Raw genomic sequence first — 18,055 nt, forward strand, 5'->3', positions numbered from 1 at the left:
TTCGGGTCGGCTTATACTTGTGTGTATACGTTACATTATATAGTTGTACTTCTGGTATTGAAGATTACAAGTAGCTCATTATATATAACTAGCTATTTCTAAGCTCTGGTTGAGAGCTCTGGCAAAGAGTCAACCAAGTGAATAGACATAAATCTAAGTATTTCTAATTTCTAGTCAAAGATTGAAAGAACATTTGCTGTTTTACCAGTAGTTGGACAAATACTACCATGCCAGATGCCTATGGTTTATTATAATTGAATGATAACCTTATGTAGACATAGATAATTAAGACAGTTTTAAACAGTATATTTTAATGTTGAGACAAATGTTTTTAATGTTTATGTTTGCATATAATGAATTCATGTCCCGGCACTGAATGTTTGCCATTTGTATGTTGTGCTCTACCCTGAGTCCCCTTCGGGGTGAAAAGGGCAGAATATAAATGTTTTAAATAAATAATAAATGTAATCCCACTGAATTGCTCTCAATTCCACTCAGTCTGGGTTACATTTTGATTGTCTGTAGTCACCTTACACGCTCTCCTGTAAGTACATAATGAATGCAAAGCTTCAACAAAAGGTTGTGGAATGGGCAGGGAGAAAACTCACAAGAAATATGGTGCTAGTTTCATTGTGATATTTGTAAGAAAGGATTTTTAAGTGGTGCTGTGCATAAGCCAGCACCATTTCATCACTTACTCCAAATCCAATAAATCCAAAAAAATTCAAAATGCTGGAATTAGATATTATTTTCAGTTCCTTCCACTGAATGGTCAGCAGCCAAGTCTTTTCCATTTTAATAAATGGATGAAAAGCAAATTGATGAACCAGCAAATTTTTATATATTTTAATGAAAAGGAAGAGAACGTCTCTGTTAACTTAAAAAAGCCTGAGCTCGAAGAACTCATGTCAGTTGACTTCAAAGGCTGTATGCTAATGGAAATTCTCATGGAATCATAGGAGTTGCAAAAATGGGACCTCAAGGCCAACAATTAGTATCTCAGACATATTGAGATTTGGCAGCGGTGCTATAAACTAGATTTTGGCAAGTTGTTTTACAGGATTTAAGCAAGCATCGTTAATGTGTTCAGTGAACTGAGGATTAGTAGTGTAAGGTTTTCAAATAGCACTCTGATATCCAGAAATCCTAATGTCATGGATTTAGCACGAGGTATGCAACACAGTTCTTAGGAGCAAAGGAAAACATATGTTTTTGATTGTGAATTTGCAGTCCAACACAGTGGGCTTTTTGTGTTCACTAGGATTTGGTTCCAAGGGCCCCGTGGATACCAAAATCTCTTTATGCTTTATTTCCCTTATATCAATAGTACAGTAAAATGGTTTTCTTTCTATAAAATGAAAACTTAAAATTTTGATTCTTTTGGATATTTTTTTAAAAAAATGTGCAGTGATTGGGTTTTGTCAGTGGCTGCAGGATGCATGGATAACTGGATATGAAGGGTCAGCTTTACAACGGCTACATTGACCCTGAAGGGACATTTGTTTTTGTTGGACCAGAGCATACAGAGTGCTCAAGCAAACATGTATCATTTGCTGGCAGGAAATAAATAACTTGGATGGATGGGATCATATTGTGGAGTTGTACCCAACATTTGTGGGTAGGAGTGGTGACACCCAGTTTCTTATCCCAATTTTGATGGAAACTACACATAGATTTTTCTTCTATAGGAAAGAGGGATAACATAGCCATAATCTGTACCATGCTGAACTCTCCAGAAACTTTTCAGTTACACTCAGCTTCCTTCATTAATGCCGAGCTATAGCATAGGTCTTCCATAGGTCTTCCACAAATAGCCATCACATTATGCTAATGTGATGATGCTGCCTCTAGTACTATCTAGCAGGAGTAGCAAATCTGGGTAGGAGGAACTGGGATCATTACCCATCCACATATTGAGGAACTAGTGCTGATTAATCAATGAAACAATGAGATTGAAATTGTATTGAAATGTGGGTTACTTTATTGGAACCTTTGCCTCTTTAGGTTGTTCCTTGAGATATGCAAACAGAGGGGAACAACCTAATGTAGGATTGGCTGTGACAGTTGGGTTCCTGGTTCCTCCTGGACAAAATACTTGAGCAACCCCCCCCCCAACCCCTCCTCCAAATTGGGTTTCTTCTTGCAGACCAGCTATCTATTGAGAAGCCAACTTGAGGGTCCAATCACTAAGTTGCCTGGTGTTTGTTGAGGACAAATCCCTTAGGTCAGTCCCAAGAACATCTAAAATTACACCACTTAATGTCACATGGCATGCAGGGTAGTTCCAACAATATGTCCTTTGCCAAATAGGTCATTCACCATAGGTGTTCAGCATTTTCCTCCTTTCTTACCCCACTACCTGAAAAAGGATTGCCTAAATAAGATTCCACCTCAGGCCAATTGATATTTTCTCCATATGCTATGTAGGCAATGGTGGCAAACTACTCTCATTATACCTCACTATTGACCAAGCTGGCCAGAGGTCATATGCTACACCTAAAACCCTGTTCTAGAGGAAAGCCAAGAGCTTTTGACCATGTGGCAGTATGCAATAGTTAAGAATGGCTCCCCCCCCCCCTCTTAGGCCCTCAAATATTAATTAAAAGCTTGGTTGGAAAGTGTTGAGTATGTTTAAATTCAGAATAATGTCTGTCCTGGTGCTCCACCAAATCACATCTTCCTTTCCTTGCACATTATCTCTCTTTCTCTTTCAAATCCACAGTGCGTAAACAAAATAGTAACTAAGGTCCCTTCTACACCGACATATAAAATGCAGATTATCTGCTTTGAATTGGATTACATGGCAGTGTAGACTCATATAATCCAGTTCAAAGCAGATAATGTAGATTATCTGCTTTGATAATCGGGATTATATGGCAGTGTAGATGGGATATAAGTGCACATCCCTGCTTTCCATGCTATTTCCACCTTGAATCTCCACCTGAATATTAAAATTATGGACAACACACTTTTGGAGTGCTCACTAGACAGACATGGTCACTTATGGAAAAGAAAGTTAACATAGCACTGCAGTAAGAACAACAACATGGTGATCTGACAAATGGAAATGTATCGTATTTTTCTCTTATATAGAAAGAAAAAAAGAATTGAAGACAAGGTTACAATAGCTAACAATATATTCTAATTATATCATTAACCCTGACCTAGAAGGATGCTTTGAATAGGCTACCCTGTCATTGCTTTCATTTCATTTAAATAATCCCGGGTCTCTTTTGATCAAGGACTGCTAATTATGTTGAATTGGTGGTGACTTTGACTTACGGATCATAGCCTATTAAGAATTAAGTCGACAACATCAAACTCATTCTTTACATTTCTTTAATGAAATTACTGGTGCATGCATGTCAGATTTCAGGACTTTATTCCCTTCAAAATCCTGGGAAACTGACAAGCTGGAAGGTTAATAAATACATGTAGAGGCCATAGAGGGTACTGTGTGCATAAATATTGAGAGCAGGCAAGATCAGAAAGCCAAGCCGTACTGGCATCTAGTTCATAAGATCGAAGAAGTAAAAGAAATAAACCATATAGACCCATGTATATATCCAAATACTTTTTGACAAAAAATGCCTCCCAGAGTATAAGTAGGATTTATATGAGAGGTATTTTTTAAGTAAGATCCGTTTTGTTGTAGACACTAGTAGTTCGCGCGCATACCGCAATGAGCGAGTGCGTTGTGTACCGGCATGCCTCGGGAACAACTGTGCTCAGTTTCCGCTCTGTAGCTAACCTGTACGGTTCTGTTCTGTGCTTTAAAAATGTTTAAGACTATCAACTCACCCGCCGCATGTGAGGTTCGCTCAGTGATACGGTTTTTGTCAGCAAGGAACCTGCCTGCTGCAGAAATTCATCGACAGATTTGTGTAGTGTATGGTGATACTGTTATGAGTGAAAGCAAAGTGCGTAAGTGGGTACGACAATTCAAAGATGGCCATGATGATGATCGCTCCGGTCGCCCTTCTTTGATTACAGACGATTTGGTGGCTTCAGTTGAAGAGAGGATTTATGAAGAGGGTATTTTAAAATTGGTTCAGAGGTATGATAAGTGTTTGAACAAACTTGGCAACTATGTCAAAAAATAGAGTGAAGTACGTACTTTCTGAAAATAAATTTACTTTTTTGAAATAAACTTTCGTTGTGTACTTATGTTCCAACGGACCTTACTTAAAAAATACCCTCGTACTTGGGTCAATGTTGAAAAGGTACCAGCGCAAAGGCAGTGAGAAGAGATGCAAAGCACTACCACATTACACTTCCCTTCCCTAACCTGAAGAAAGAAAGACAGTCCTTGCTTCTTCTTCGCCTTCTGTTATGGTCTGAATAGAGTATAGTAGTATAGTAGTATTGTAGGGGGACCATTCTGGATTCCAGAGGTGGAGTGAAGTGGCTGTTTTTTAATAAAGGCTTTCCGAATAAGTGTCTCTACAGTGCAAAGACAGTGAGAGTGCTATGACCATCTCTATTAAAACCTTTAAAATAGTCCAGAATCCAGATTGACCCTAAGCATAAATGTATTATTGCAGGATCAGCTCTATCTGTCTCAGGTGGCAGATTTGCTTAGTCATATAAAGGCAAAAAAATGTTATTTATCTCAAGATTTTTTGCATTTTATTGTCACAAAGTGGGGAGATCACCGTGAGGCCTCCACAAATCCCTCTACCCCCCCCCCCCAGAACTTTACCAGCTCTGGATATTTGCTTTTCCTTCTCATGTAATAAAATGTTGTGAACCAACTCTAATGCTAAGTAGGCTGCCTAGGCTAGGTCAAACATGATGTATATGTATTGTCGAAGGCTTTCATGGCTGGAATCACTGGGTTGTTGTAGGTTTTTTTTCGGGCTATATGGTCATGTTCTAGAGGCATTCTCTCCTGATGTTTCACCCGCATCTATGGCAAGTATCCTCAGAGGTAGTGAGGTCAGACCTCACTACCTCTGAGGATGCTTGCCATAGATGCAGGTGAAACGTCAGGAGAGAATGCCTCTAGAACATGGTTATATAGCTCAAAAAACCCTACAACAACCCAATGATGTATATGCTACAGAGTTTACCAGACAGAGATTTCTCTATCTTTAAATGTCCTTTGTAGTATTCTCCACCCACTCCTTTCACTGAATTATTTTTCAGTAGCCAAGGTGATTGATAGAATAGCAGAGGAGGAGATTAGCCAGAATAGGATTGCAGTTAACCATAGAAATATATTTTGTGCTTTTGTGCTCTGCTGAAGCCAACAGGTACAGGTTTTGCCATAACATAATTAACAGTAGCAAAAGGGGAAGGCTGCATTCTAGGTGAATACACTTCATCAAGGAAGCAACGACCCTGAGTCTGCAAGACTTGAGCAGGGCTGCTGAGGATAGGATGACCTGGAAGGCTCTCATTTCTAGAGCTGGCATGAGTCAAAAAGTCAACTTGATGGCAATTATCAACAACAATTAATGTTCCCAATCTCATCCCAGACCAATTGATACTTCCTTCATATACTATGGAGGAGTATTAGAGGAGGATTAGAGCACTTTAGTGATGCCATTGAAAAGCAGGCTATCATATCATGTACTTACTTATCCGAATGTGTCTCCCCTTACAAACCTTCCAGGAATTTAAGATCATCTGTGGAGGCCCTGCTCTCGATCCCGCCTGCCTCATAGGCATGCTTGGCAGGGACGAGGGACAGGGCCTTCTCAGTGGTGGCCCTTTGGCTGTGGAATTCCCTTCCTGGGGATATTAGATCAGCCCCCTCTCTCCTGACCTTGAGGAAAGAGTAAAAACCTGTTTTTTCAAGCAAGCTTTTGTAAACTCATTGTAACCAGATAAACTCAGTATTGTGAACGAATATGGAACAGCTTAACGATGCAAATGGACATGGATTTAAACCCGCAAGTCACTGATTTTTATAGTTTTAAATTGCTTTCTATATGAATATTATTATGTGATTTAACCTATTTTAAATGATGTATTTATGTGTGTTCGGCATCTAATTGTTGCCAGTCGGTATGCTGCCCTGAGTCGCCTTCAGGCTGAAAAGGGTGGGATAAAAGTGTGGTAAATAAATAAATAAAATAAATACTTTATTCCTAATGTGTTGCTTTGAGTTTTCCGGGCTGTATAGTCATGTTCTAGAAGCATTCTCTCCTGACATTTTGTCCACATCTATGGTAGGCATCCTCAGAGGTTGTGAGACTGCCACATATGTGGGTGAAACGTCAAGAGAGAATGCTTCTGGAACATGGCCATGCAGCCCGGAAAACTCACAGCAACCCAGTGATTCCAGCTATGAAAGCCTTTGACAACACATTACTCTCAATATATTTTTCCTTTTGGGATTCCATCACTGCTGTGGGGATAGGGGGAATGACTTTACCATGTCTTTTCTTTGGTCATGTAAGGAGACATTCATCTGGAACTACCGTTTGTCCAACAGAATATAAGTAGGATGTGGACGTACGTCCAAGAAGATGTGTATGAGTATCCAAACATACTCATTGTATAAGATTTCCATATCCAAGCTCACTGAGCAGGAAGGTAGCATCACTTTATTGTAGCATTCCTTCTTTCTGTGTAGATGTTCTGCACAGCACTGCACAGCAAGTGTGGGAGCAGAGGTGCTGGGAAGCCTCCAGCAGTTGCTGTTTCATACAAGGGTACCCAGCAGTGCCTTCGGGGCCAGGAGTTCTTCTCCACCATGGGGCCTTAATAGGAAAGAAGCCTCACTGAAGCCAGGCCTGGAAACTGTCAGATCTAATGTTGTGATATGTGCCCATCACAGTACGAGCTGAATGCATTTACTCCTCTGAACTGTCATTCAGCAGCCAGGCAGGCGAGAGGAATCAACAACTCTGGCAATACTCTATTGACAAATGCATGTGTCACTCAATCTGCTCATGCCAAAGGCATATTTTTTATTTCATTTTACAAGGCTCATTCCTTTGAGATCTTCTCTTAATTGCTTTCTTAAATAAAGTGTCCTTGTGTCTAATACAACCGCCAAATCAAGAAGATGTTGGGGGCTGCCAGGGGATGTATGTGCGAATTCTCTTTCTCCCCCTTCTCCATTAAGCATTTTCATAATGACATTATGAAGGATTCTTTAATGGGGGATCAAAGGCCTTTCAAACTGACAGTGCTCTATGCTTAGGTTTTGCGTTTGCTTTTTCAAGCTACAGTCAAGTGGAAAAAAAATGAGGGTTTTCAACATAACATCAAGTGTCTGAAGGTTTTATTTCTAACTGTCAGGGGAAACTGACAAGTAACTGACAAGTAGTACATATAACAGTCTAATTGCATCCTCCCTCGAGTAGAGAGGGAAAGTTAGAGTTACTATTTACACTATTGATGGTGTGTGTGTGGGGGGGGGGGGAGGATGACTGTTAAAATCATGCAGGCCTAATGTGTCCTTACAGCTCTTGGGAAAGACTCGGGGAGACTGCATCAGTTGTAATGCCCCCTATCATCTCATGTTGTTATTGTTTATTTGTTCAGTCACTTCCGACTCTTCGGGACCTCATGGCCAGCCCATGCCAGAGCTCCCTGTTGGCCGTGGTCACCCCCAGCTCCTTCAAGGTCAAGCCAGTCACTTCGAGTCATATTGCCTCATAGGAAACCTACTACAAAACAGGAGTTTTTTTGTTGAGTTCCAGGGTAAGAGAAGTAGATGGCGGAAACAGAAGAATGGCCTGCCTCAGGGGAGCGTGCCTGCTCCATACATGTTCAACATCTACACAAATGACCAGCCACTGCCAGAAGGGACAGAGAGCTTCATCTATGCTGATGATTGTGCCATTACTGCTCAAGCAGGGAGCTTTGAAATGGTTGAACAGAAGCTCTCCAAAGCTCTAGGTGCCCTTACCACCTACTACAGGGAAAACTAGCTGATCCCTAATACATCTAAAACACAGACATGTGCCTTTCACCTTAAGAACAGACAAGCATCCCGAGCTCTGAGGATTACCTGAGAAGGAATCCCACTGGAGCATTGCAGCACACCCAAATACCTGGGAGTCACCCTGGACCGTGGTCTGACCTAGAAGAAACACTGCCTGAATATCACACAAAAAGTGGGTGCTAGAAACAATATCATACGAAAGCTGACTGGCACAATCTGGGGATCACAACCAGACACAGTGAAGACATCTGCCCTTGCGCTAAGCTACTCTGCTGCTGAGTATGCATGCCCAGTGTGGAACACATCTCACCACGCTAAAACAGTAGATGTGGCTCTTAATGAGACATGCCGCATTATCACAAGGTGTCTGCGCCCTACACCACTGAAGAAATTACACTGTCTAGCCAGTATTGCACCACCTGACATCCACCGGGAAGTAGCAGCCAATAGTGAAAGGACGAAGGCAGTGACATCTCCAGCTCATCCCTTGTTTGGGTATCAGCCAGCATGTCAATGACTTAAATCAAGAAATAGTTTTCTAAGATCTACAGAGACACCCGCTGGAACACCTCAGCAAGTGAGAGTCCAAAGGTGGCAGGCTTAAACCCAGAACCTCAACCAATGGCTGATACCAAATGAGAGACTCCGCCCTGGGCACACAGAAGACTAGGCGACTTGGAAGGCACTGAACAGACTGCACTCTGGCACCACGAGATGCAGAGCCAATCTTAAGAAATGGGGCTACAAAGTGGAATCCACGACATGTGGGTGTGGAGAAGAGCAAACTACAGACCACCTGCTGCAATGCAACTTGAGCCCTGCTACATGCACAATGGAGGACCTTCTTGCAGCAACACCAGAAGCACTCCAATGGCCAGATACTGGTCAAAGGACATTTAATCAACTACCAAGCTTGCAAACTTTGTGTTTTGTCTGTTTGCTTGTTTTGTTCTGTTAGAAATGAAATACAATTGTCTGGATGCCCCTGACATGATAAATAAATATATTGCTTCATTTCTCTCACTATTCTCTGTTTACAGTTGTTTTATTTCTGGAGTTATTAGGGTTTACCTGAGGTGTCATGTGGACACTTCAGGTAAACCTGTGACAGGTCGCAGGTTAAAGAACTGTTTGGAAGGGCCCTTAATCATTTTGTCATCACTCCTTCAACAGAAGTGAGGCCTAGCCTCATAATCTGATGGATGCCTATTCAGAAGTAAGTATCCCTAAATTCAATAGAATTTTAGTTCAGATAATTGGACTAGGATTGCATGATATTAAACCACTTGGTTTGATAGTTTTGCTACTTGTGCAAGGAAATATCCAATGCATTCATGCAGAAGTAGATGACTGGTGGCAACATCAAATGGTAGGAGGAGACCCCAGCCACCTGCTGCACTTGCATGTTATAGCCAAAGGAAAGAGGTGACTACCTGGTGTGTAGATGCTAACAGAAGCTGACTCTATTGGAAGTCACCTAGTTCTATAGTGTCTTGCTGATGTGTCTTAACTTCCAAGGTATCACAGGAGGAATGGTCTTGGAAACTATCAAAAAGGCACAAGACATCTCTCAAGCCATCCCTTTTGGGTGACTTCTTCAAGGACATCTTAACCACAAGGGTTGCCATCTTTCAGTTCTTCAAATTCAGGCATTCAGTTTTAATATACTGAAATATTTTCTTCACATAAGCACAAACAACACAAGCCAAGTCCATGTTCTTCATATAAAGAAATGTTTCTCTCAAATGCTAGGGAAAAAAACAGAGAAACAACAAGGAAAAAGAACGAAAACCATTGAAGGGAGGAGGAGATGGCTAACCGCAGAAAGATACAGTAGGATCTGCCATAGGGACAGAGCTGGCCTGAAACAGTTTGCTTGTCCCGAGGCAAAGAACAAGCTGGCACTTTTTCCATTGGTAACTTACAATGGAATATTATCTCCCACCTAAAGACAGTAAACTAGTCTTTGAGAAACATGCCAGATTACATAACTTATATCTCCAGCTTTCAACACCTTCCTGTGACCTCTCAATATCTTCCTCTTAAAGCAGATATTCACTTTGCCAAATGGCAGAGCCAGCCTCCAAAGAGCATGTTGTGGAAGTAGCAATGTGGGAATAGGATACCCTTGAGGTATGCATTTTCCATTGTCTGTGATTTCCAAACCTTCCAGCCTTTCCTTACTTGTTTACATTGCAGGTACAGGCCATGTGACATAGCTTATAGTATGATGGGGGCCAAATAACAGTAGAAATATCTGTATTTCGAATGCATCTGTCTACTTCACATCTGTATTGAAGTGAGTGTCAATAAATGAATCTTTTACTCTTGCCTCATAGATTTCAGTGAGACATAAGCACCGCCAGTCAGTCTTTTAATTCCCTCCTGCATTCAGGTTTTGCTCTCCTTAAATAATATCTCATGGATAGTTCTTTGATTTACAATCCAATAAGCTTCTTTCTAAATTTACATTTCAAAAGAAAAATACAGGAAATGCTTGTCACTATGTTTGCACCTAACGAAAGCTTTAAGTTCTCTGTGCTATATCAGAATCCGAATTAGTCTCACAGGGTAGGTCTGTGACATTTTTAATAGCAGGAACTGAGTGACATTTTTTTAAAAATCACAATACGTTTACATGTAAATAATAAAAGACAGAGTGGTCTATGTGCTTACTTGATAGGATTCTTTGCACTATCAGGGTCTCTGGCGGTCACAGTTCCTATGACAGCATTTATCTGGACATCTTCTTTTACTTCGAGTATATAGGCTGGCCTACTGAATACAGGAGGTTCATCCACATCCTCCACTTGAATTCTGACAGTAGTTGTGTCTTTGAATGGTCCCAGATACAGGAATCTGGGGTCCACATGGGGATTGCTGGCCTCTACTTTCAAAGTAAACTGTCTCTTCTTCTCAAAATCCAAAGCCTGGAAAGAGAAAATGTACATGTTCAACACAAAACTTATAAAGGTTTTCCAGGGAGACTTAACATTTAACTGAGATACTCTGAGATACATTTAGTCTATCCTGTTGTATTTGAAGCAGATATTTACAGTATGTTATCAAGTATTTTGACTTTAAAGTAATATATTTCCCATGGAGTAAAGTTATCTGGAAGTTAATTCTGAGTAAACTTGCATAGGATTGCATCAACAATGCTCCCCCCCCCCTCCATACACACAAACAGTCCCAAGAGCTTTCATAGACTTTCTTTATCATTGTCTTTTGTCTCAGTAGACTGTGTAGTGGACACAGGTCTCTAAGTGTTGACTCACCCACGTAAATGTATACCTAGATCTTAGACCCTATTTTACTACACAATTAAACCATGCCATAACTACATATTACAGAATCTTGATATTTGTAGGTTGTGGGGTACTAGGCTTCCTCATTGGGAATCTTACATATCCCTCTCAAAACTGCAAATCCCAGGATTCCATAGAATGGAGCTAGAGTTTTTAAAGTGGAATTATCATTCCATAAGTGTGTAGTGTGAAAGTGTGTAGTGTGAAAGGGCCCTGTTTGTGGCACCTAATAAATGGCAAACAACGTGGTTAACAAAAGACCTACCAAATCTGTATACATGACTAGTAATCTCTGTTGAATCTGAGTCTTACCAAGACCTTTTGTAATCTGCAGCAGAGTGGTACACTTTTCCATTTCATGTACAGAAACCAGGACACATCCCAGGCTAATTTAAGGAGTGCAGGCTAAATAGTGGGATACACAGCTCTAACTTTCAAAAGAATGGAATGACCATTGTACTAGAGAAAAATGATTGGGGAAGGGCTGTCATTGCATGCAACATCTGCCTCATGGAAAGAATGTTCCTATATGTTATGCATGCTGAAGATTGATATTAAAGCCAATCCAGCTAGTAAAGGATATTACCTCTAAGGAGAAGAAGAAAACACATAAGTATCTGATGTCTTTCAAATAATAACAGTTTCAAGGGCGTCATAACCAACATCTTTAAATAATGACATTGTTCCCATCACATTCTTCATCTCATTTCAGATTGAGCCTGTTAATATTTGGGCAGATCTTTGTAATTGTTGGTAAGCAAGCAATACTATTTAAGCCAACAGGAATTTGACCTACGGCATTATCTTGGTGAATCTTGCATACTAGAGTTGGTTAGGTTTGATTCGTTTAAACCCTAAATTTGTTAAAACCTATTGAATTTGGTCTTTCGAATCAATTTTGAATCATGCAGGAAAAGTAAGAGGTGTAATTACGATTTGAACCACTTACCCTTTTTATTCATAAATATTTTGTAATATTCGGAACTCTCCCAAGGTTATTTTAATTTTCACATGCATTAAGCAACTTTTGTAAAGTTTTGCTTCCCCTCCCAGGCAACGCAAAGGAGGGATGAGGTGGGCGTGCCTAAGCACAGCCATTGTTGTAGTTTGTGAAGGGAAGTCTCCCAATGGTAGAGATTTCAAAAGGCCCTGTTGTTAAACTATCAGGCAGATCTTATCAAGGAACCACTTCCAACTGCTTTGCCTCAATGCTACACAATCCTGGGAGCTGTAGTTTTGCATTGTTTTTTATCCTCCTTTGCCAAAGAGTGCCATACTACAAACCCCAGGATCTTATAACATTGAACTGTGGCATGGCTGCATCTAATCCAGGCCTAGGCAAACTTTGGCCCCTCCAGTTGTTTTGGATTTCCAATTTCATTATTCCTAACAGCCTGAAGCCTGCTGCCCAGCTGAAGCCTGGCAGCAGGAGCCAACTGGCACCTGAGGGGGCGTTGCTGCCTCCTCCTTCTCCTCCTTCTCCTCCTCAGCATTTACAGCTGAGGCAGGCCTGGAGTGGAAGAGCCCCTCGGTCAGGAGTGGCCTGAGTGGAAGAGCCCTGAAGTTTCCCCAGCGCCAGTGCTGTTTTTTCCTACTGCACATGTGTATCTGCCATTAACAAAGTTGTTTCAGAAGTTTTGGAAAAATTTTTTTTTAAAGGAAATGACTTTAATGACTTTAGAATCGAACCATCAGCCAAAATGAGTTTTGAACCATTTTTTAAAAATCAAACAAGCCTATTGCATACTTGCATTGAGTGTATGAAGGGCACAGGTTCAATCCTTAGCCTGCTTCTATTACAAGAAGCTCAGTTATTATGGCTTGAATAAAACAAGCTTTGTCTGAGTCCCTGGATGCCAGTGAGTGATGTGATCTGGGACAGATGGACCAGGGTCCATCCAATTGTAAGAATAGCAGCTATCTCCAATGGCAGATTCTGAGAGGGAAAGAGTGGTGGAACTGTGTGCTACACAACTTGACTTGTACCTCTTAATTGAACCTCCTACCTCACATGGAGAGGAATATGCTGTCCTATCACCAGGATGAAGCTGAATTAGGAGTGAATTATCAGTTTAGTTCGCTTCCATGGGTAGAATTGGAGTGGTGCCATCTGGTACTTATTCTCAGCTATTAAATGTTTTGGGAAGAGGTCTGTCCCGTTTACTATTTCTTCTCATGGTTTTGGAATGGTGAAGGGCTAGCAACATATAGATTGAGAATGGGAGGGCTTGGTGGGGGGGGGGGGGATTGTGGCAAACTCAAGTTGAACCACCTCATTTAAAATAATTGCCCTATCCATATCATGCAGACACTAGTTATGAACACACATGAAGACAGCTCTAATGCCATCTCCTGTTTAAATTTTCGATGTCAAGAGTCAGATATGAAATTTCATTGAGATAACAAGATATTGTGGGACAACAGGTTTAGCCTTAATGATGCACCGAGCTTTTCACCTTTTAGAAAGAGTTAATAAATTCAGCCTTCACAGTCAGGAGGAAAATCCAGATATTTGTCTTTTAAATTGCATTAGGTTGAATTCTATCACTCACACCTTTCTAAAATGAACACTCCCCCAAAATGTGTTTTTGAGATGATAGGCCTTTCTCACGTGGTTTCAACATTAATGAGACATTTCTTTTCAAATTCAATTTGAATTATTGTATTTCTTCAATTCTAAGACACACTTTTTTTTGCTAGACATCTCTAAAAATGGGATGTGTCTTAGAATTGTAGGTGTTATCTTATATATTTTTGTTGTTGGTACTGAAATGAGAGTATGTATTACAATATAAGAAATATGGTATCTTTCTTTTCACCTAAAAGCATCTAGTAGGGAGGAAACAGGACATATTCTTGCCTGTGCAGAAGTTGTGTGCGCGCACATGTGCTTATGAAAGAGAGAGGGGGAAAGAGAAGGTTGTTTTCATTGGAAATGCGACTGAGGATGTTACATGGAGTCAGAAGCAATGGAGTGTGACATTCAGTAAAGCAGTATAGGAGGAACGTTATTGTGTTGTGTCAAGTGAAGGGATAACTATTGTTTGTTTGACTTGATTGCTTGTTAACGAGCACCAGAACGGTCAGTTGATGTTTTCCCAAGCAGCTGAAGATGTTTGCCTCAATGGGTTTTGATGTCTTACCAGATTTTTCTTCATAAGCATTGACAACCTCTGCTGAGCTCTGACACAAACCTACAGGCTTGGTTTGAGGGCTGGTGAAGTAGTTGGTAGCTGCAATGCAGTTACAATGAAACACACACACTGATCTGAGTTTTGTAGATGGAGGAAAAGGCTCCAAGTGGACACTTTTTGCTTATTGGTAAACTGATGACAATTTACAGACTGGCCCTTTCCGTTGAAGGGATTGCCTATTGTTCTCTATGATTAACATTGATATTTGTAAACATATTGAGGCTACAAAATGCCATGAGTTTCTAATACTATTTCTTCACAAAGACAGAAACCATGTAGACTGAACTTAGAATGGAGGCATGGTGGAAATGGCACAAATGTAGTTGCAATTAGATTTGACTCCATACCGCAAACCTGGGGGTATAGAAGAAGTGACACAAACCCTTATGCCCACCCTGGTTCCATTTTTATTCCCTGCCTCATATGAAACCTGACCAAAGCATTCTTTTCAAAACCAGACATGAACAAAAAAACTGACTTGATTAACACCATTGACTCCTATGAGGCATTTTGGCATGAACAAGTACTGACAGGTATCGTAGTGATATCTACAGGCAAAAAGTATGTCTCTGAAAATCCATGCAATGTCTCTTTTGCATTGGCGAAGCTTGGATTGATGCAGGCTGATATCTCTAACCTTATCAAGCTTGCCAGAAAGGTTGCTTGTAAATGAGATTAGCGTTACTCTTTCTGACAACAAAGGTGTCATATAATTAGATGACTTCCATCCATGATCTAATAAGGCACTGCTCTTTAAAATGGGTGAGAGATTGGAGAGAGAGAGAGCACATGAACAGAACTATTATTTGTACTATATGGGGGGAAAGAGGATTCTGATATGATTTAACATGCTGTATTATCAATGTCATCAATATTTTGTATATGTGTTTTATTTCTAATATCTACTATAGCAGTGGTTCTTAACCTGTGGGTCGCAGATTACTAGTGGGCCATGAGAACAAAACTCTGGTCTGTGAATCATAGAATCATAGAGTTGGAAGAAACCTCGTGGGACATCCAGTCCAACCCCCTGCCAATCATAGAATCAAAGAGTTGGAAGAGATCCTCATAGGCCATCCAGTCCAACCCCCTGCCAAGAAGCAGGAATATTGCATTCAAAGTACCCCTGACAGATGGCCATCCAGCCTCTGTTTAAAAGCTTCAAAAAAAGGAGCCTCCACCACACTTTGGGGCAGAGAGTTCCAATGCTGAACGGCTCTCACAGTCAGGAAGTTCTTCCTAATGTTCAGATGGAATCTCCTTTCTTGTAGTTTGAAGCCATTGTTCTGTGTCCTAGTCTCCAGGGAAGCAGAAAACAAGCTTGCTCCCTCCTCCCTGTGATTTCCTCTCACATATTTATACATGGCTATCATATCTCAGCCTTCTCTTCTTCAGGCTAAACATGCCCTGTTTTAAGTCGCTCTTCATAGGGCTTGTTCTCCAGACCCTTGATCATTTTAGTTGCCCTCCTCTGGACACAGGCATGTAGCCAGGGGAGGGGCTCGGGGGGCTTCAGCACCCCCCGAAATTTTTGTGGTGGTTCGCGAAAAGGCCTTAATGGTGCATTATTTAAACTGTTATGTTTATTCATATCATGATCTGATCACCATACTCAATATATCCCATATGCATGGGGGTATTGAGGTAATGATACAAAAGGTTTGGTAGGCTAGACCCTCTTTCACTCAGACTCAGCCCCCCCCCCGAAACTCAGCCCCCCCCCGAAACCCCCCCTGAAAAAAAATTCAGCCCCCCCCGAAATGAAATCCTGGCTACGGGCCTGTCTGGACACATTCCAGCTTGTCAATATCTCTCTTCAATTGTGGTGCCCAGAATTGGACACAATATTCCAGGTGTGGTCTAACCAAGGCAGAATAGAGGGGTAGCATGACTTCCCTAGATCTAGACACTATGCTCCTATTGATGCAGGCCAAAATCCCATTGGCTTTTTTTGCCGCCACATGACATTGTTGGCTCATGTTTAACTTGCTGTCCACAAGGACTCCAGAATCACTGCGTTGTTGTAGGTTTTTTGGGCTGTATGGCCATATTCTAGAAGCACAACCTCTGAGGATGCCTGCCACAGATGCAGGCGAAACATCAGGAGCGAATGCTTCTAGAACATGGCCATACAGCCCAAAAAACCTACAATTCTGGCTGATAATTCTAAATGCCTCCCTCCAAACCCCAGAATTTCCTAGAATGCAAGAATAGCATTTTAGGTGGGAAAAGTGCTGCAATTGTATGATGTGAATGGGATCCAGTTCTCATCAGACATCCATAATGGGCAAAATGTTTCTTACTGCTTCATACTCCTTGCAGAACATACAGTATATTTGATTAACAAATGATTAAATGCTTTGCGACATGAGAAATAAAATTCATGTTACAAAACACATGAAGGACTCGAATGCTTCTTCAGAAAAACTGCACCTTTTTCACGGTGACAATGCCTTCTTGTGTCTCCTTGTCTGTGATGACACCAAACATTTCTAAGCCATCCCCTTCAATGATGCTGTATTCCATCGCTGCATTCGGACCGACATCAGCATCACTAGCCTTTATCCTTCCAACTGGTGAATCCAGTGGTGCAGATTCTGGGACTTTGAATTGGTAGGCACCTTAAAATAAAGAGACGGAAACTTCAGAATTATTTCAGCATTTTTCAAAACTCTCCATTCATTTTTAGACTTCCTTACTATTTCCATTTCCCACACTGTTAAATTGTGAATAGAATATTTCTCATGCAAACTACTTGCAGGACACATTTCTGATAAAGTATGGTGTTATAAAGCCATGTCTATCTTCGTATGGGTTAAATGAGGTTCCGAGTGCGCATAAAGGTGGGCTCTTACCCATTCTATGATATCTATGGCCTGGAATCAAGTTAAAAATGTCAGAGAGTGAATCTAAGTGGTATTGTATGGTCAGTGTAGATCCATATAATGTATTGAACTGCCTTATATGACAGTGTTGATCCAGCCTCAGAGTACACAAAGTTGGAAAATCATAACAGCAAACTCTCTTATAGTATCATGTTTTTCATACAGTTCATTACTGTCAATGAGGAGAGCTTGGGAGACATGGTACTGTGGTTTTTTAGAATACGAACCCTGAGATCCATCAATTAGTCCTGCTGCAAAATACACATATGCAAAATTAAAGAATTAAAGAATTAAAGAATCCAGGAATTTGTTGCAAGTTCCAAAACTTAAGGGAGATCATATTATTTGCATACTCAAATGTTTTAATTATTTTAATTATACGAATGGCTTTTATATTTATACATTAATGTATTTAGATTGTTTTAATTTGCATTTTATATGCATTGTTTGCTGCCTTGCATCCCTTTATCAGGAGGAGGAGGAGGAGGAGGAGAAGGAGGAGGAGAAGGAGTAGTAGTAGTAGTAGTAGTAGTAGTAGTGGAGGAAGAGGAAGAGGAAGAATAGAAGAGGAAGAAGAGGAAGAAGAAGAACTTTATTTTTCTATCCTGCCTCCATCTCTCCAAGGGGACTCGGGGTGGCTTACATGGGGCCAAGCCCAGGCAACATACAATTAAAAGCAAAACAACAGCAAGTTACAAATTAAAAAGATACAAAACAGGGAGAAAGGTGGGAAATAAATAAAGTGAAATAAATAAGACTGAAATA

At 40.7% G+C, this 18,055-nt stretch overlaps 1 protein-coding gene across 1 annotated transcript in view; it reads right to left on the reverse strand.

Moving 5' to 3' along the window:
* Nucleotides 1-18,055, reverse strand: part of LOC132774515 (cadherin-6) — a 228,619-nt gene that overhangs the window by 34,025 nt on the left and 176,539 nt on the right. The window contains exons 6-7 of the mRNA XM_060774693.2: nucleotides 16,839-17,026; nucleotides 10,580-10,833 (exon numbers count right to left, since the gene is read on the reverse strand). Of these exons, the coding sequence (XP_060630676.2) occupies nucleotides 10,580-10,833; nucleotides 16,839-17,026 (442 nt within the window). The remainder of the gene's footprint in view (nucleotides 1-10,579; nucleotides 10,834-16,838; nucleotides 17,027-18,055) is intronic.

The sequence above is a fragment of the Anolis sagrei genome, chromosome 4 (genome assembly GCF_037176765.1).
Source record: "Anolis sagrei isolate rAnoSag1 chromosome 4, rAnoSag1.mat, whole genome shotgun sequence".
Lineage (NCBI taxonomy): Eukaryota > Metazoa > Chordata > Lepidosauria > Squamata > Dactyloidae > Anolis > Anolis sagrei.